This window comes from Peromyscus maniculatus, chromosome 13, assembly GCF_049852395.1.
Source record: "Peromyscus maniculatus bairdii isolate BWxNUB_F1_BW_parent chromosome 13, HU_Pman_BW_mat_3.1, whole genome shotgun sequence".
Classification (NCBI taxonomy): domain Eukaryota; kingdom Metazoa; phylum Chordata; class Mammalia; order Rodentia; family Cricetidae; genus Peromyscus; species Peromyscus maniculatus.
In genome coordinates, this window is record NC_134864.1 from 44,423,952 (window position 1) to 44,444,941 (window position 20,990).

A 20,990-nucleotide genomic window follows, 5' to 3' on the forward strand; every position below is an offset into this window, starting at 1 on the left:
CTAACTCTAGTTTCCGAGACCTTCAAAATGAATGCCAAATGCCAATTACTGACCAGTGTAGTGTGATGCCTGTGGGGCAATTTCAGACACAGACAGGCAAGCTGCCAACTCATTTCCACGTTGTCCAACATTTGACTGCAATGGCTTTCAGCAACTAAAATCACAAATATTTTTTCAAAGCAAGAATTGGCAACTAATGTTCTATAATGATGTTAACATAGCTAAACATAGTTCATAAATAATACATGTGTTATTGTTATTGTGCCTGTAGAGACTATAAGCCTAGAAAAGAAAGATAGTTAATGAGTGGACTTGCTAAGTAAGTTACTGTTTGGCTCTATAGAACACACCTCTCTGTTAATCAACCTCGGTGGTGATGCAGCTGGGATATTTATACACTGACTATTATCAGTCACTGATGGACAGTAATAGACTTTAACATCCCATCACTTTTCCATTACTACACTAGTAGACATTTGGACTTCTTCAGTAAGAGAGAGTCCTCAGACTTCTCTATTCCCATCATATTGGTAGTTCTCAGAGATCATGAAATGATGCTCTGTATAAGGTAAGAATGAGAGGGTATGGGCAGAGCTCTGACCATATCAGCTAATGATGCTAAATACTGCAGAAGAGATATCCCATAAAATGATCTTTAGGTAAGCGACCTTGGTTGCTATTTATCTGGATTCAGAAACACACAATGGCTTGGCTATTCTCTGGACCAGCCAGTTGTAAGTTTTCCCTTAGAATCAACTCAGGCATTGATAATGTTGCTTACAGAGTTGATCACCAGCACTGAAAACTAAACACATGGCAGTTGGGGACACATCAGCAAGTGCCAACCTTCACCACAGTTCTTCAAGCCCCATATAAACACCATAGCCCAACTCCCTCATCTGTGCATTTTCTCAATACATGCCTTGGCTTGATCATCCTGAAATTTAGTGCTGATATCAGTTATTAATCTATTTATTTTGGCAATGGGGTATCCCAACTAGCTCCATTTCAGTAACGACTGGTCCAGTCTCTTTAAAGATTGATTCTCTGCCATAACTATTGTCAACATTTGAGCTGTGGTTTTGCTGGATAAAGTGTGTTCAGGATAGAAGAATCTTGCACAATAATCAACTTCAGATTATGTATTGAACTGCTGAATTTAGCCATAGCAGAATAAAATGGAAGACACCAAAGTACTTTGTAGTGCAGAAGACAGTTTTGTTTTCACCTGACTTACTCTCTGTGTGCAACTTGTGTCTGTGTATATGTGTGTTATTTTTTCAAATAACATCTTTTATAAATTAATTACTCCACTTATTTTCATTATTAACAAAAGGAATTATAAGCCTTTGTTATAATAGCGAATACAAAGACCTCTCAGAATAACAGAGACTCTTTGGTACCAATGCCTTTGCCTCGAACTATGGAACTTGTATCTTAGCATGTTTGTTAAATAACTCAATATACTATTTTGTTAACTAATCTCCAAATTTTCAAATATTTTCCAATTTTGATTTTTTGACACATCTGGACCACTTCATTTTGGAGGAATGCCATACACATCAATGAAAATCTCTCTTCCTTTAAAAGCATTTTGACTTACTCTGCAAACACATCCATCACCTTTGTTAACTTTAACACCTCACACTTACGGCTTCTTTGCTTCTTTCTTTTTCCTTCCTTCTTCCGTCCCTCATTTCTTCTCTCTCTCTCTCTCTCTCTCTCTCTCTCTCTCTCTCTCTCTCTCTCTCTCTCTCTCTCTCTCTCTCTCATCTTCCAATGCAGAAATGCCAGTTTCCGCAAATTCTTTTCATGAAGCACACCTGGATTCATCTTTCCCCACACCGTCACTGTCACCAGCATCCCACTCAGACTTGCTCTCTCATGTCTAACTAGTGATCCATTTGGTCACTCACAAACTCTCCCCTAACACTGAGGAAGGCCTTCTTTCTAAGAGAGTATCTTTTTGATTTCATTTCATGTCACAGTGGAGCTGAATGGCAGAAGATATACCAGGCATGTTCCTACTCTCACACTTCCTTATCCCTCCTAATTGTAGAAATCAAGTGGTCTGGGAGGGAGGAATCAGAACTGTTTGCATGTGGTTCATTGTTTATTCTCACTTGGAAACCAAGAGACAAACCTAGAGAAAGAAAGCAGAGGACCTGGGAAACTATTATAAATATGCTAATAAAGTGGTTTGTGGTTTGTTATGCTAATGGTATTTACTAGAAAGAAAGTAATTACTAGCAAAAGTTTTGGGCCAGTGAGATGGTGCAGTGGGGAAAGGAACATGCTACTCAGCCTGGTGACCTGAGTTCATGGGAACCAGATGGCGGGAAGAGAAAATTAACTCCTGGAAATTATTCTCTGATCTCTTGTTATAAGACACTCTTCCTGGGAAAACAAGAATATGCTGAGATAGGAAACCATGTATACTAACTATCAATGGACAACTTGGTCAACTAAAGAGTGTATGGGGTTATTTAAAAGAGCAGAAATGCCTCAAAGACAGCTGTACATCAAAAGTCACCCCAACATGAATGATACCTCATAAAAGGTGGAAATTCAGAGCACACTGCACAACCTGAAAGAGCTCAACAGGTTGGAGACATCCCTCCCAGGTAGCTCAGTTGGTCTGAGCTTCTTTCAGGCAGCTCAGCTGGTCTCTGCTTTTTCCAGGAGGTTTGTCTTGTCAGAGTGTCTCTCAATGGTCCTTAACCCACAGGATAGAGCCAGTGGATCCTGTCAGTTTTAGAGACCTCTTGAAATTTTTCAGTTGTTTGCTTGATGAGATAAAGGTGCTTCCTATGAACTAGAATGTTTCACCTCCTTTAGAATCTCCTGTGCCTTAATGAGAGTCCTTCCAAGATCAACATTTTATCTCATTGGAAACTGCTACCCAATAGTTCAAAATGTGCGCGCGCGCGTGTGCGCGCGCACACACACACACACACACACACACAGAGAGAGAGAGAGAGAGAGAGAGAGAGAGAGAGAGAGAGAGAGAGAATAAATAAACACAATAAAATACTTTTATTAGGATACACTTGACTTAAAATATCTTATTTTAGGGAGGCCCAGAATCTAGACAGTTTTTGGAACACAGCTCTCTGGAAATTGTTTATAACCAACAAAGAAATGTGACTGAAAACTAGAGATGTGTCATATCCTGAAAACTGCCTAACAGCTGAAGTAATCTGCAAACTTTCCATTCCTCTAGCTTACTTCTGTTGTTGTATACTTCCACAGGTCACTGCCAGCAAGAAGGCTATCACCGGAGGCAGTCCATTGATCGTAGACATCCAGAATTATGAGCCAAATGAACTTCATGGGTTTCATTGTTTTGCTCAGAACTTTTGACACAAGTCTGTACCATGTAGCCCAAGCTGTCCTTAAACTAAAAATCCTTTTGTCTCAGCCTTGAAAATGCTTTTGCCACCATGCTCAGCTAAGAGATTCTGCATTGTAAGTGATAGATTTTAATTTATTATTTTAACACTTATTTGCTGATGGAGTTTTTTTTAATGAGCGTGTATAGGCTACAGTACACATGAGGAGGTCTGAGGACAACTTGTCAGATTTCTCTTCTTCAACCACACGGGTCCCACAGATTATGCTCAGGTCATCAGGCTTGGCTGTAACTGCATTTTACCTACTGAACCATCTTCTCAGCTGGAAATTTTCGTTTCTGCACTCCACTCAGTAGATAAATTTTGAGTTTCAGTCTCACTTGTCACTCATAATTATTTTAAATCTAGTGCTATAGTTTCTATTTTAACATTCTTTGTTTTTAAATTTTCATTGTGTCTAATCATTATACAGGATGCTGTGTTGCATACGGACATTTTCATATAATATATATAAAATATAAAATGTGCATTGAGCCTGTTCCCTCCTTCTTCCTCCCACTGATGTCATTTGTTGTTCCCAAGTTGCATTTCTTCTTTCATGACATGAACACCCATGTCATCTTATGTACTGTACAGAATCTGGGAACCCTCTAAGAGAGAAAACATACATCATAGTACTTGTCTTTCTGATGCTGACTTAAACTGTTTAATAAGATGATCTCCAGGTAGCATATGGTTTCCTTAAGAAGACAACATTTCTTCTTCATGACTGAACAAATCCATTGTATATACAGCACATTTTCTTTATCCATTTCTCTGTTGTGGGACATATATAAGTTTGTGACGCCCAGGTTGGTTTCATAACTCAGCTATTATAAATGGTGCACAAGTAGCTCTATCATGTGTTGATTTTCAGTCCTTTGTCAAATACTCAGCAGTGGTACAGCAGTCACATATGGTAGAACAATTTTAATGTTTGAGGAACCTCCATATGGATTTCATAATGGCAAGACTAGTGTACATTCCCACTGTGTGCAAGGAATCCTTTTTGCCCACAACCTCACCAGCATTTGTTGGGATTTGTTGTCTTCATTTCTCACCAGCGCAAAGTGGATCTTACGGTAGTTTTAACTTGTAGTTCTGTTGCAGGCTTATGAGGATTAACCTTTTTCATATGCTAATTGGACATTTGTAGTTCATCTTTGCATGTAGTTGTCAATGAAGTTGGCTATAATCAGTCTCTAATCATTAGTGTGTAAATCTTTTGACATACCCAAGAGAAAAGGATGCTTCTTGCACTTCTTTGGACCTTCTGAGTCAGATGCTGAAATGCCTGTTACATTTAAAAAGTAGGTTTTACTTTTATGAATATTAGCATTTTTCTTTTTACTGCATAATTTTCTTTAAAATAAAGGGTTTGTAATGTGATTGTAGGTTATTCATACATCTAAATGCATAGAGCCTTTATCAAAAGCCTCCAGCTGATTCTTTTATTCTTTTGACTTCCAGAGACATGTATGATTGCTGTATAAGATCAAATAAAGAGTCATTAACATAAATGAATGCATTATACACTGATAATCTTACCACTTCAACATATGCTAATTAGCACCCTAGCAATGACTAAATGATTACATGCAAGGGTTTACACTCAGTGCTCCAACACTGGCAGATGAAAACTACAAGTCAGTACATTCATAATTTGTAATGGATGGTTATTATCAAAATTCATAGAGGAAAAGATGTATGACTAAATATATTAACCAATCAGATCAACCAAATACAAATTTGCTCATTACATACATGATGACAATTTATATCATCTCTATGACCACAGCTACATATGAAATATAAGCACTTAAGCTTTCCCTTTGTTTTATATATATATATATATATATATATATATATATATATATATATATATATATATATTCCTAACAAAAAAACCAAGAGTATGTCTTCTAAATACAATGCACTTCAGATAGATAATAACTGGGGAGAAAAGACATGTTGAGATATATATCTATATACAGATATATATTGCTAAAATTTGAATGATCATAAAAAAATAGCTATAGATAATGTTTTAAGAGCTTTCCTGGGCCAGGCACTGGAGTTAGTGACTCATGTGCATTTCAGATCCTCTGAGAGCTCTGCAAGGCAGATGTTTTTATCCTCACTTTATAAAGTAGAAACTGAAATCCTCAGAGGTTTAGCAATTTCAAAATATTATTGAATAAAGAGATCAGTTTGTTATTCTCTATGGTGAAGTTGCATCTGTTTATTTTTCTATACTCTTGGGATAATACTAGATACTTTCTGGAACTATCCTAAGAATTAATAGCAGATAGAAGATGTAAGATGTCTAACATGGTGAGCACACTATCGTAAAAGATTTAGGGTATACCTACCCTTCTCTTCATTTCAGTATCACTGCTCAAAATGTGGCTCTGGAAAAGCACCTAAAGTGCCCAAGGAAACCAAATTTTTAGGTTTCCAGACCTACTTACTGAATTAAAGTCTGCATTTCATCACAATGGTTCTTAGACATCCTGAAGACAGACAGTGAATGCCTTATACAGTGGAGGTTTGCAGAGAGCACATAGGATGGAAGGGGCATAAAGGATTTTTGCAGAAACAATTAACTTCACCCAAATTAAATAGCATCTCATCTTTATATTTCTATCAACCAACTCTAGCAGATAAATAATTAAGAATATGAGCTATGAACCAAAAGATATGTAGAAAATGAAAGAAAACATTAAAGCCTGATCAAGTTGTTGGAGCTCAAGGAGATAGCTGCCTTCCTCTCTTCCCCATTAAGACCAAAGGACTTACTTTCACTTGTCATTCTTTAATTCTGGCTGTGTTTACCACTTCAGGTCCTACAGACTGCAAGTAGAAATTTTTGAATGATATTGATTACAAAGCACTGACATGAAAATTCTGGGAGCTAAAATTTGCAGCCCAATGTGATTCCAGTTATACAAAGTTAATCTTGAAGGTAATTAGGAATGCCAGATTAAAGAGAAGAAGTTAAATTGACCTTGTAAGAATTACAAGCCAAAGATAAAGCTGGTTTCCCCTGAAAAGAGCATTGGCAAATGGTTATAAATGAAACCAAAACAATAGTAGCTGAAGACATCAATTTCCTGGTTAGGAAAGATTATTAGTATCTGTCTTCACCAAAGAAGTCATAACTATAATCACTCCCATCTTCATGATGCTCTTCCTTAAGTGAAAGTTTTGAGCTTTTTTTTTTTTCTAGATTTACATAGCTCTCAACCTAAGAATATTTGTTTCCGGTTTGCACTTCTGTACACTACTCACTTTCATCTAAAATTAGCTTGTATTTCATCTATTTCATATATTAAGCTATGATTTCCTGGAGCTATGAAATAACTGCAAAGTCACTGTTTTGATACATGACAAAGTTTGTGCAGCAACATAAATATTACTTTTTGTTTGTAATTTGAAAAAAAAACAAGAGTATGTCCTCAAAATATAATGCACTTCAGATAGATACTAACTGAGAAGAAAAGAAATGTTGATTTGACTCCAACAAGTCACGAGCTTTGTATCCAAGGAAAGGGAACCAAAACTAGATATAATATAAGAGTCCTGGCACTGAGAAGGGAAAGTGTACACAAAATCCCACTCCTAACCAAGAAGTTATTTCCAATTGATATCCGTTGGGAAAGGAAAAATCACTTTTCTCCAACTGAGTGTCATTGGATATATCAACTATGCTCTAGGGAAAGCCCAATGATCAAAATTATTAAGTCAACACAAAACAGACTCTCTCTATATTTTTTTTGATCTGTGCCTTTTGTTTTATTTGGACATTTTTTGATTGTTATATTGTGGTTTTACCTATTTATCTATTTATTTTGTTTTGCTGGGGTTTTTCGGGGGAGGAACATGAAGCTGGATGTGTAAGAAGGTGGAAAGAATATGGGAGGTGTTGGGGGAGGGGAAAGAATATGAGCAAAATATATTATATGAACTCAGAAAACAAAATATTGAAAATTTCCCAGAATGCCAAAGTTTTGCTCAATGCCATGACTCAATAAAGATAATCTTTTCCTTTGATAAGGTTTTCTTCTTAACCTATTTCATCCAATATTTCACTCTGGTTAATTTTCAGTTTCTTTCCGTTATCTGATTATCTCATTCATACAGAGGGATAGTGTCTCAGGACATGATGGTCCTCTCTGTATAACCACAAAATAGTGTTGTTCATGGCTTCAGGATCTTCCTGTTGACATGAGAGTGATAAACTCACTTTGTGGCACATTAGCATCTTTTGAGGTGAAGCTGTGTCTTATGTGGCATCTGAAAATTAAGGCTGAAGGATAGTATCATTGCCAGGCAGATAAAAAAAAATGTTCTCATAAAAGATAGATAGCATTGGGATCAACTGAATTCCACGGACTATGCAATTTCCTTCCCAGATTCCTTCACAGGATACTTGAGATGTTATGAGGAAAGCACTGGTGCTTCACAGGCAAGGCTATGGGAGGAATATGGACTGAACAGATCTTCCTAGAACAGCCAGGATGTTGAAATATGAACTGTTCTTACATTGGAAAACATTTTAAACCATTTATAGTACATCTTGCCATGTGTCTTCTATGAATTATAGATTCTAATTATTATTCTATGAGATATTCTTACAGTTTTAATACAAAAATAAATTTTGTCATTCCAGTTTCAATATGAAAGTCTGACCTACTTTTACCTTGTCAGATATTCAGATATACTTTGTCTATCACCCGTCTGTCTATTATCTCCTGTCTTCCTCATTTCTATTAGCTAGCTGGAGCAACCTTCAGTTCACAATAGTCTTTCTAATCTACCTATCTTCTACTCTTGAACTCCTCTAAGCCATTATCAACACAGAAGTCAGTGTGATCACAGTTCAAAGCAAATTCTATCAGAGGGACAAATCATTTTAAAGCTCTTCAATGGCTTTGACAGTCAGTTTCAGCAATCAGAACCCTGAATAAAGGATTCTAGTTGTGGGAGCAATTTGTTATTGTGTCTTTTTCTCTATTCAAATCCTAAGGAGGTTTGAGCAGCAGAAGGGAAAAGACAAGAAATCCCCAAGCCCCAGGAAGTAGTATGTTCCCTGTGCCTGAAATTTATTAAATAAATAAAACTAAATACATAAAGTGTATCTTTAAGTATAACATATAATGTAGTTAGGATCATGGCACCATATTGCTGCAGTATAAATCCCAAATTGTCACAAGTTATATGGTTTTGGTCAAGCTGTTTTTCTATGCTCTTCAGATTTCTTCTCTGTAAAATTCAGAATGTCATCAATTCCTACATCATGAAGTTATCATGAGAATTAGGAGTTAGTAGACACAGAAGCTTTTAGAACTACTCTTAGCACATAGTGGGGGTGATGTAGTAGTTATTACAAGGGGGGGGGGAGAAAACTGCAGTGACTTGAAGGTTAAGGATGGAGTTTAACAGAAATGTAATAACTGTAATGTCATGCTCCATGTATTTAACCTACGTTCCCATCATGTTCAACAGTGACGTCTCTTTTTCTGTACTTCCTGACTGTGTAACATGGGCTGTTTTTCCCTTTCCTCTTAGGTTAAATCAGGAGGAAAGAAAAGACAAGAAGAATCTCAAAGTTCTTAGCTACTTTGTCCATTTCTCCCTTAATCAGTTTCTTCCTTGTGAATGATGAATTTTATATGACATTTCATTCTTTTTCATGGTAATGAAACATCCTATTCAAATCTGACATAAAAGCCACAAGATCTTTCCAAATTCGTCATTTCTCCTCCGGGTTGACGTGGAGTGGATGAATCATGAAGCTGTCACTCCTGGTTGCTTTCTTCACTGGAACTTTTACTCTGAATACTCTGGCTCCTCTGCACAGCATGAAAAGAAGCCAAGGACCAGAGGAAAGCGAATGGCTGTCCAAGCTGTCCTGTGTGTCATCAAAAATCATCCTGGTTACTTTGGGCTTGTTCTACCTCTTTGTACAGCTGGGGCACTTGAGAGAACTCTTCACAGCAGAGTTCTGTGTGATGCCCTATATCCCAGGACTGTTAATGTCCCCCAGTGTTCTTCCTTTTGCCACATTTTGCGGCACTCACTATAGAACCCTAAGTCATCTTGTCCAAATGGTTGTCATTATTTCTCACAGTTCTGTCTCATGTGGCACCTACATTAGATCCCCAAGAAACATGATACATATTTTTCATCATAGGACAAGCCCTTCCTGCCTGGAAGGTATCTATTTGACCTGCTATCATGTATTAAGGAGAAAGCTCTGCTCTCCGGCCTAAAAGCGCTTTCAAAGATTTTCATTAGTTTGTTTTTGGTGGTGGTTTTTTTAAATAAATCATACATCAGCTAGAGTATCTCTCAGATTCCAGAGAATTTAAGATTATTCTTAGAATGGTTTTCTAGGAGACATTTTTTTTCTTTTTGTTTTTCTAGGAGACATTCTTACTTTCATTTTCTCTGGGGGACAAAAATGGCAAGCCTACTGCTCTCTGATTTTTGATAAAGAAAATTTCTCATTCAAACTACATATTTGAATAGACTCTCAGCTTCATCTAATTAAAGGCAGAGGGAAGGTTGGGTGATGTTGGCAAAAGCTTATCTCTTGTCACCATTTCAATTCTCACATAGATGTATCATCACCCAGGTTTGAAAAGTGACAGAATTATTTCCTGACTACTGTCTACAGTGTTAGGGCTAATAAAAATCTCATAGCTGAGAAACCAGTAAGAGTGTCCACTCAACGCCCTCTTATACTGCCTATGACATTTTCAAGAGATCACAGATAATGACTTTTTTTTTATTGACATATGCTTTTTCCTAGGCCTATGTTTTGATAAATGAATAAATATGATTATTGAATAAGTAATGAATGAGTACAAATGCATAAATATAATTTAGCAAATAAGTAATTAGTTGAGACTCTAGCCATAGTCTTTTACATGGATCACAATACCTCTGACTACTATGTTATATATGCAGGTATATACATCAATAAAATATTTACAGAGCCATAGCTTTGCACATCTAGGCTATACCATTATTAGACTGTGTCTGAGCGAGAATGGTCCCCATAGGCTCATATATTTGAGTACTTGGTCCCCAACAAGTGGAACTCTTTGGAAAGTATTAGGAGATGTGGTCCTGATGGAGGAGGTGTGTCATTAGGCATGGGCTGTGAGGTTTTGTTTCTCTCTCTCTCTCTCTCTCTCTCTCTCTCTCTCTCTCTCTCTCTCTCTCTCTCTCCTCTCCTCTCCTCTCCTCTCCTCTCCTCTCCTCTCCTCTCCTCTTCCTCTCTCTCTCTCTCTCTCTCTCTCTCTCTCTCTCTCTCTCTCTCTCCTCTCCTCTCCTCTCCTCTTCTCTCTCTCCTCTCTCTCTCTCTCTCTCTCTCTCTCTCTCTCTCTCTCTCTCTCTCTCTCTCTCTCTCTCTCTCTCTGCCTCCCACTTGTGGATCAAGATGTAGGTTCTCAGCAGTTGCTTCAGTCCATTGCCTACCTGCTGCCATGTTCCCTACCATGAATGTCACGGGCTCACTTCTGAAATTATAAGCTGCAAGTAAACTGTTTCTTTTACAAATTGCCTCAATCCAGGTATCTTTTCACAGCAATAGAAAAGTAGCTAAGACAGGCTGTGTTTGCATTCTGTTCATAAAAGCACTGTGTCCTAGAATAGTGGACATACCATGACATAAGTAGCAATGTATATTCTTCAACATCTACAGATAATTAACCAATTCCATATATCACCTTTAATAAGTATTTCTTGTTTAGTAGGGATGATATTAGACGATGGGGATCAAGTTAGATTTTTATAAAGTAAACCAAAGCAGAGTTGAAATGCCGAAGAGCAATGGTCACAAGAATATGGAAAATGTAGCCACTGAAAACAGAACAATAAGTAAAATAAATGTTAAAAAGTAATAGTCTTGTTAGAGTAACTGGGAGTAAGTATTTTACTTACACTAAATACACTAAATTTTCATACAATCAACATGTATTCACCAACCAAATGTAATGTTCGATAAAAAGTAGCTTTCCCAGTGCCAGCATGATGGCTCAGCAAGTAAAGGCACCTGCAACCGGCTGACTTGTCAAGTTTTCTTTGTTTCACCCACTTAATTAATAGTGCTACATTTTTCCGTACGGTAAGTCATTCATCTTTAAAACTAGGATAGGAAAAATAATATATGGGGATACTAAGTTTAAATATATGCAACACTTGGGTCAGCTTATATGAATGAGAATACTGTAATTTCATAATTTTGAAAAAAAATATAGTTTGGGAGAAAAATTTTAATTAAAATTTATTGATTTACTGACTGCCATAGTATTGATTTGTAATCATGAAAAATAAGTGATTTTTCACTAGTTTGTCTGAAATTTAGGATATATATCTCTGGACTCAAAAATTAATAATATTATCTCACAGAAAATCAAACTATTATTGATATATCATATTTTTCTTATTTTATGGTATATAAAGAGAAATATTAGGATTAGAGAGATCACAGTGGTTAAGAGGATCTGATGCCATTCCAGGGTTCCTGAGTTTGGTTCCCAGAACCCACACGAGGTGCTCACAAATGCCTGTTACTCTAGCTTCAGGGGATCCTATGCACTCTCCTGGCCTCTGTTGGCACCTGCACACACGGCATATAAACCCAGGCACACAAACACATATATACTTATAAATGAAAGATAAGACAAAATTCTATGACATATTCTTCTATGACTGTGAGGCCAAGAGAAACATTTCAGAAAATGGAATATCTAATAAGTTCACCTAAGGAATGAATAAGAGAACTCAGACTTAAGATCCAAGAAAAGAGTGAAAGCAATCTGGCACATTAGAATCACTGAAGAAAAGTTTGATGTTCTGAATATAACATGATTCATAGAGTGGCAAGATAGAGCTGAAAGTATAAGAAATGATCATAACACCAAAAACTTTTGTGAATTGTGTCTAAGGCTTTGGAGTCTGTTTCAAAATAAAATCAACCATCATAGCTACACTCTAAGACAGTGCCCAATGATCCTTGCATCCTATTATGTCATGTGGTCATCTGCCATAATTAATCGGTGCTTCATAATATAACCAATGAAGAAAGTTCTGAGAATAGGTCATAAACATCTGTGAATAACGTTGCCTTGAGTTTTTTTGACTCACACACTCTGGGGTGTGCTAGCTACCATGTTGTCAGCATGATCAAAGAATATTATGGGGAAAACCTATCTGTCATCAACACCTTGACAAACATGTAAGTGACCCTCCCTAAAGTGGATCCTCACCAAGAAAACAAGGCAACAGACTTTAACGAGGCAGGGCTCATAAGGGCCCACAGAGACTGAAGCAGCAATCACAAAGCCTGCATGGGTCTGCACAAGTTCTCTGCATATATGTTATGGTTGTTAGCTTGGTGTTTACGTGAGACTCATAACAGTAGGAGAGAGGTCTCTCTAGCTCTTTTCTGCTCTTGAGATCCTTTTCCTCCTACTGGGTTGCCTCACCCAGCCTTGATATGAGGGTTTGTATCTTGTTATGCTGTGTTCAGTGTAGATTCCTGGGAGGCCTGCTCTTTTCTGAAGGGAAATGGAGCAGTGGATTTGGGGGAGAGGGAAGATGGGGTGAGAGGGTGCGGAATTAGAGAAGTGGAGGGAGGGGAAACTGCTGTTGGATAAATTGAAAACAAAAAAAATACAACTGAGTAAATAAAATTAAAAATAACAAAATCTTTGGCACTTCAAAGAGTAGGCTTTTTAAAATCCAATTTCATGAAACAATTCATTTATAATCACACTCAATAAAGGAGATAGTTTTTTTTTTAAAAAAAAAAAGTGGGTCCTCTAGCTTAGTCAAGCCTTCATACCACTGCAGCATATCCTCATGAAATCTTCAGACAGAGTGTATAGCTACGCTCTCCCTACTGCAGTTCCAAGCCCTAGAAAATGTTTTCTTTTTTTTTTTTAAGAGTTTTTGTTACTTTAAGAAACTAAATCTTTGCATGGGTTTTTATACAGAAGTAGCCAATTAGTTCAACAATTAAAGTTTTTTAAAGAGAAGAGACAACTGGATATTTAAATAGTGAGTGTCATGACTATATTTTTCCTTTGAGAAAATCTCCCTGTTTTCCTGACATAGAAAGATTCAAGAAAGTCAAACTGAGATGTAAGAATACTATTTCAGCAAGGAATTGAAACCTGTGTAAATATTTAGTATTTCGTTATCCTTCTCTGATACATATATATGTACATATATGTATGTATGTATCTATTAAAAAATATTTAGACTTGAAAAAACCAAAATAAGATCATTGGTCACTTCTCTCCTTTAATTCTACACAAGGACAAGACAGAGTTTTAGAAATGCAAGCCAATTAAGAGAAATTTTGTGCATTCTGCCATGATCTCTTGAGGTTTTGTCAAGGAAGAGAATAGAGTCAGGCACTTTCTTCTGACTCCAGAAATTGATGTCTGCTCTTCCACAACCTCTAACAAATGACTTCCACAGAGCTAACACCCAGTGACCCTGCCACCTCAGCTCCAGACAACTTCAGAATCTCTGCTGTGTCCTGTGCAAAAACTGTACTCAGCAGCAATTTCCAAAATGATGCACTTTACTCAGCCAGGTCTGAAGCAGATGCAACACGATTTGTGAATGTGTGCGTGGAAAAAGTGCATCTTGGTTCCCTGCTTTTTCTACAATTACCTCTACTGCTTGAGCGACAGACTCAACTCACTGCTCTTTGTGGAAAGTATCTATTTTCTCTGACTATCAAAGTGTATGGAATTTGCATAAATCCCATACGGGATTTGCATAAATCTCAGTTTGGGGTTGTTGGTTTGCTTTTATTTTTTTATTTTTAGAAAAGCTGTTTTCTGGGTGAGCTTGTACAGTGCTTTTAGAAATTTGTCAAATGCCATGACTAACCTCCTGCTTCCTATTCAAGTGACAGCTCCAAACATTTGCAATTCTCTCTCAAAAGATAAGATTATGATTATTATGCTAAAGAAGAACATAAAGCTGGCTGTTAAATGCACTCTATTTAGATTTTTTCTTATTTCTTTTGGCTAAAATATAGACTTTCTCAATAATGTCATAAATGCACAAAGTTCCCAAGTAAAGTTACTCTAAATCCCTTTCACTGCATTCAGGTCTACAACCCCATCCTCTCTTGTCTTTCTTCGCCCATTCCTCTCTTAATATATCACATACAATTGGGGAAAAATAATCTTTAGCAATTTCCTTTTTTAAGTAAAGGAATTTTATTTAAAATAAATTCTCATCTTCATGAATGAGCAACTGACACATGGATTCACCAGCAGACCAATGTGGCACACGTGGATCACAGGGCTAACTCTAAAAAGTTTTGTTTAATTTTTTTCTTAAATCTAAATATAAAGTTTTTACATGTTTTTTTGAGGTTATAATATAATTACATCATTTCCCCTTTCCCTTTCCTCTCTCCAGCACCTACTTTGTAGTTCCAGCGTTCTCTTCCAAATTTATGGCTCTTTTTCCTTAGTTTTTATATGTCTATGTATTCACACAATGAATATATACATGTGTATACACACACACACACACACATATATATATATTATATATATATATATATATATATATATATATATATAAAATCCTAAATACATAAATACAATCTCTTCAGTCTGCATACTGTTAGTTGTTTGTATGTTTTCAGGCTGATCATTTGGTATTGGATAAACAATTGGTGTGCTTTTCCTTAGGGAAGACTATTTCTCAGGCTCACAGCATCATAAGGTATCTGCAGGTCTTTGTCCATTGTATAGGCCTGGTGACCATTTCCCTTTCAAATATATTTTTTCTCCCCAAATCTGTTGCCTCTAACACTGCCTCAGTCCAGCCTCAGCTTGGGTTCAGGTCCTGAGGTGGGAAAGTGGTGTCAGCACAAGGAAAACTTCTGACTACCAAGTAGATTTTACTCAATTGGCCCTGAATAGCTCAAGCCATCTTTATTTATACTTTAACGGAGTTTTCTCTTCCAGGCTTACATAAACAGCTTTATTATTGGCTCCTATATTTTACTTTTAAGAAATATATCATATTTTAAGGAATACATCATAATCATTATGAAAGTCCCCATTGTTCCCCCTTGTGCTTCCTCAAATACACTTTCCCATCCTCTACATAATACTTTAGACATAGAGTTCAGCATTTTTGCAGGATTGACTAAATATTGAGCCAGACACATCCTGCTCTTACAGTACTTACATCATCTGACAGCTACCTGTGGTAAAAAAGTTAAAAGACATGTGTACAATGCTTTAAGGACAAGAACTTAAGCCATTCTTTCATGTCTGCAAGATATGCTTTTATACATTTCCCTTTTCTACAAGAGGGTCCCATGTCTCAATCTCTCTGTAAAAGGCAGACTTTGATAAGGCACCCTTTCCCATCCCATTATATCATACTTCTTCCACCAATAAAAGCTCCTGTGTGGGTAAAGATGGATCTCTCCATCCCATATTTTACATAGCATTTTTCCCATTGGATCATACTAGATTCTATCATTGATTCTATATGCTAGCTGTCCAGGGAATTTACTCTCAACAGTTGTCACTGTGTGTATTCCTGAGGCTTTTTCCTTGTTCTGTATATGCATGCCTTTTTCTCCTTTCCAGAACTGCGAGACATGGTTAATGTTCCAAGTGTTGTTAATCTCATATGTGTATAACTGTCTCTGTTGAGTTAGAAAAGTTCCCAGGATTAGGAATTGTAGTTAGTAATTACGGATAAGAGATCTGAGAAATCTTAGTCCCCTGTTGAAACTTAGAAAAAAATATTCAAGAAAGAGCAGAATTTCTACGGAAAATTATAGCTATTGATGTATGACTGACAAAGTAAAAATGAAAACTACCCAAAGAATTGCTAATATAGTGAGAAAGAAGAGAACCTGCGAGCTGCATAAATTTTGCAAATTCCTACACTGTCCCACAGACTACGGGTCCTTGCCAAGTGAGAATCCATTGCTAGGGGTACCTTGCTCTGAGGAAAAACTAGTTGGACAGGTAGTCATATGCTGATTCAAGGCTAGGCTGCACAGCTCTTAGCATGCCACAGATCAGACAACCAGCATTCCATAAATTCTATCACTTATCTCCACGGATGGCCTAGTTCAATCCACTGTGTACACTACAAGAATTCCCCTTAAACAAATCCTGAATGGCAGTCTCCTCTTAATGTTTCTGGGTTTTGAATAACTTCTAAATTTATTAACCTAGCTTTAAAGGATCTTCTATTTGCTTGACTAAATTACTGTTTCTTTTTCTTCCTTAACATTGCAAACAGGTAACAAATCACGTGACTAGCCTTTATCATGCAACTATGCCAATAATCGATGAGGTAAATCTACAGGCACAATGTGGACAAGGTCTTCGCAAGCCTTCCTCTGAGAAGGAATATGGAAGCATAAGTCTTAAGTGGACTGTGATGTCTTTGTCTAGACTCTAGAATCTATTCTTTCCACTCAGCCTAGAATGAGCTGTGGGCTATGTTCCCTTGGTCCACCCTAGTAGCTGAAATAAATTAGTACCTAAAAAGATTGACCTAAAGTGAATACCTAATAAACTATAACCATTTATTCTTCTAATTCTAGAGAAAACTAGCTCTATTATCCTTTCTTTACACTGAGAATATTGTAAAGGAAAGCATTTATTTTCGAGATCTTCATAGATACAATGATACACACCTGCTTATATTGCTAAAGGCTACTGTGCATTAATGCTGTCTTCTGAATTTGATTACAGTGAGGTTGATAAGGCTGTCCATTGAACAAATACAGGCAGGTAAAAGGCACTGACAATAGCCACCACAAGATAGGACACAAACCTTTGGGTCTTGACTTTGTAAGTAGGAGGGCACTACCCCAAAGTGGGTCAATATTGTGCAAGTTTGCTTCTTCACAAGTGGATGCCAAGCTAAGGGTAGGAGTACAGAATATTTCAGGAAGCAATGTCTAAGAATGGATGGAATGTGGTAGGCATGGGTATCAGGAATTGCCAGACTGCAACATAGACTTGATAAGGTCTCTGTCAGCCCAATTGAGAGCCTTGGATCAAAGAATATCCAATACAGGCATCCCCATTGAAGTAGTCATTAGCCAAGACTATTCTGAAGAGATTATAGCTTCTGCTTAGGCTGAGATGGGTCTGAAGGAGATCACAGATGGTCCTCACAGGTGGGCCATGAGTCCTCTCTTGAAGAGGTGTTGATCTGTGCTTCCCTGCAGTATCTGCCACAGATGCAAAGAGTCACTGGGTTGACAGGCAGGTACAGTAAAGAAAAGCAAGGCTGTCAATCATGATGTTTTTGATTGTAGGATTCTGTATGTGATTGAAGGACTATCTAAAAACAAAAACAAAGACAAAAACAAACTGGGAAATACACTAGGCTTGGGGTTGGTTTCAATTTTCCAACACATAATGTGAATCAGGTGTTTGAAAGGTCAGTGCTCTTTTGCATAGGGAATCAGTGAGGCTATCATGATCACATTTCTTAGATAATATCAGAAAGGAAGAAGCATCTAGGGAGCATGAGTGGAGTCCCTAACAAAATGCTTGAGCAAACTTTCAATCAACATAGACTAGTTTGTGCTTCAATAAAGAAGACTCTCAAGTGTCAATGACTTATACCTCATGAGTCCATTTGTCACACTTCATATTTTCATGTCAGTTCACCATAGCCTTTCAGAACACAAGATGTGTGTCTCACAGTGAGGGGCAGGCATGGGCAAAATATACACTGATCCTTAAAGCTCTTGCCAGGACCTCGTAGACCACACGACATGACATTCACAGCTGTCAGGTGAACACTGTGGCCAGATGGATCTCCTCACAGTGCTGGGCAGAGCATAGCAGCAAACATGAGAGAACACAAGAGAGCCAAGGAGGAATGTGCCCCATTGGTCCTGAATGCCATGTTACTTAGAGGCTGTACCACTCATGAGAATATTGTATAATTTTAGATCATCTTTATTTGTATCCATTATAGAGACAGGCATTACCAAAGAACAGACAAGAGGAACTCCAGCATTCTGTTGTGCTGGGCATCACACCTAAGGACTAGGCAATTATTCCATCACTGAGCTACACCCCCAAGCAGTAGTGTCAAACTAGTGTGATTTTTGCCTTGTTTTTTTTTTTTTTTTTTCAGTGCTGAAGATGGAACTTAGGGCTATCCATGCTAGGCGAGCTGTCCACCAAGGAGCTACAAGACCAGCCAAGAAAATCCACTTTGAGATTTTGTTAAATTACCCTCCCTTGGAACTCCATAGTCTGTCAGACTGAGAGTTCAGTTTCTGTGTTTTGTAAACTGTAAATGGATGTCTACACATTAAAACTATCACTGCAAGTTTAAAACAGTTTATAGAGTAAAAACAGTGAAGAAAGCAGTCAATTGAGAAGAGGGTGAGAAGTGAAGAATAAGAGACAATGAATATACTAGAACTACAAAAAACTCTTTTAAATATAGTAGCTAGCAAGTGACGCTAAGAAATTTTGTTTCCATTTATGACATTTGAAGGAGACCCTTGAGCATGTTTTCATGCGAATAGGCAGTAAAAAGGAGAGTTTAAAGATACAGAGGAAGAGAAATCTATCAGTCAATCCATTGTTGGATTGTATTAATTTCCAATTGCTGCTCTCGCAAACACCCCAAAATCAGTTCCTTAAAATAGCACCGTTACATGGGTGTCAGCTCTCTGGGCAGGTCTGGGGGAAAACCATGTCTCTTCTCGACATTATTCACTTACGGCTGCATCACTCTGAACTCTGCTTTGGTCATCATGTTGTTAATGATCGGATGGGATGGCTCCAGTGCACCTGCTTCACCCAGGTAGAGTTCATAAGTGGATGAAGGAAAGCCCTTCTAGTGTTGGCAGTCCCAGGCCCTCAGTCATCAATATCTATGCTCTGGACTGGTAGACACTGATGTCTCCATTCCCTTAGAGGTAGAAGCCTATTACTCCAGGCCTAACCATCCAGAGACTTATGGCTTCTCAGATGAGAAGACCCCATGAAACTCAGGAACCAAAGGTCAATATAGGAGGATGAGGAATAGGGAAGAACTACACATGAGAAAGACAGTGTGTGAACTGAGATCATGTGACCATGTAACACTTAATTTGCAGGAGAGTTAAGAAAGTAGTTAGTTCAGTTGTAACACATTTTTTACTTTTCATTATAGCTTAATAAAGCATATGTGATTAATATATAAAATGGAATATTCATCAGCCGTAAAAAATTAAATTTATGTGAAATTAGATAGACCTTAGAAAGTAAAATATGTGCTCATCCAAATACAACATTTTTCTTCCATATTTAATCCTAGCCTGTAATGTATACGTGTACAAGGTACAAGAGTTACCCCAAGTATAAGAGTTACTATACTATAAAATTTAGAAAGAAAATCAAGAAAAGGTATGATGATTTGAATGATAATGGCTTCCATATGCTGTTGTCTTTTAATGCTTGGTCCCCAATTACTAGGATTATTTGGGAAGGATTAGGTGTGGTCTTGATGGAGGAGGTCTGTCACTGAGGGCAGGCTTTGCAGTTTCAAAAGCCCACCACATTCCTAGTTAGCACTCTATGCCTTAATCTTGTGTCTCAAGATGTGAGTTCTCAGCTAGTGGACAAGCACCAATGTTATTGTTGGTTTTACACTCCTTTTTGGGGGGTGGGCTGCCACCCAGCTCCCAAATAAATTCACACATAAAGGCTTATTATTACTTATAAATGCCTAGCCTTAGGTTGGCTTAGTTTCTTGTCAGCATTTCTTAATTTTAAAATCCCATCTATCCTTTGCCTCTGAGCTCTTCCTTTTTTCTGTTTCTGTATACCTTTCTTTGTTTCTCACTCTATAGCTTGCTGTGTAAGTTGGTGGCTGGCTCCAGGAGTCCTCCTCCTTCTCTGTCTTCTTCTCTTTTCACGATTCCATCTCTTCCTATCTCCTCCCAGATTTCTCCTTTTATATATTCTTTCTGCCTGCCAGCCTTGCCTACCCTTTCTCCTGCCTTGCTACTTACCATTCAGTTCTTTATTAGACTGTCAGGTGTTTTAGACAGGCACAGTAACACAGTTTCACAGAGTCAAGCAAATGCAACATAAACAAAAGTAACACACCTTAAAATAATGTTCTACTACACATCATGCGTACTTGCCTGCTGTCATGTTCCCCACCATGATGGTCATGAACTGTTTGAAACTATAAGCCCCTAATAAGCTGTTTTTTCTATGCTTTCCCTTGGTCATGATATCTTAGCACAGCAATAGAAAAGTAACTAAGACAGGTAGTGAGAAAAATAATGATGACAGGTCATGAAGAAGAATTATTATAAAAGTTTACAGAGAAGAGTAAGACACATTGTACTGGTTACAGCTTCACAAAATTCTGGTTTTCTGTATCTCTAGATTTTATCAAGAGGTCACATAAAGTGGTTGATTTATAGACATCTAGATGTGTAGATGCTCTCTATGGTATTGGTACAACAAATCTTCAAAACAAGTTATTTCCCAGAACACATACCTATTGCTACATGATGCACAACCATTTATTACCGTTGGTTTA

The 20,990-nt window shown here is 37.4% G+C and overlaps 1 protein-coding gene across 4 annotated transcripts in view; it reads right to left on the reverse strand.

Moving 5' to 3' along the window:
• Positions 1-20,990, reverse strand: part of Spag16 (sperm associated antigen 16) — an 841,320-nt gene that overhangs the window by 555,216 nt on the left and 265,114 nt on the right. Inside the window, exon 11 of one of the 4 annotated variants that reach the window (XM_076550174.1) lies at positions 4,136-4,686. The exons of the other annotated variants lie outside the window; for them this stretch is intronic. Coding sequence (XP_076406289.1) covers positions 4,671-4,686 — 16 coding nt within the window. The 3' untranslated portion in view covers positions 4,136-4,670. Of the gene's footprint in view, positions 1-4,135; positions 4,687-20,990 lie in introns of those variants that run through there. 4 annotated transcript variants of the gene reach the window in all.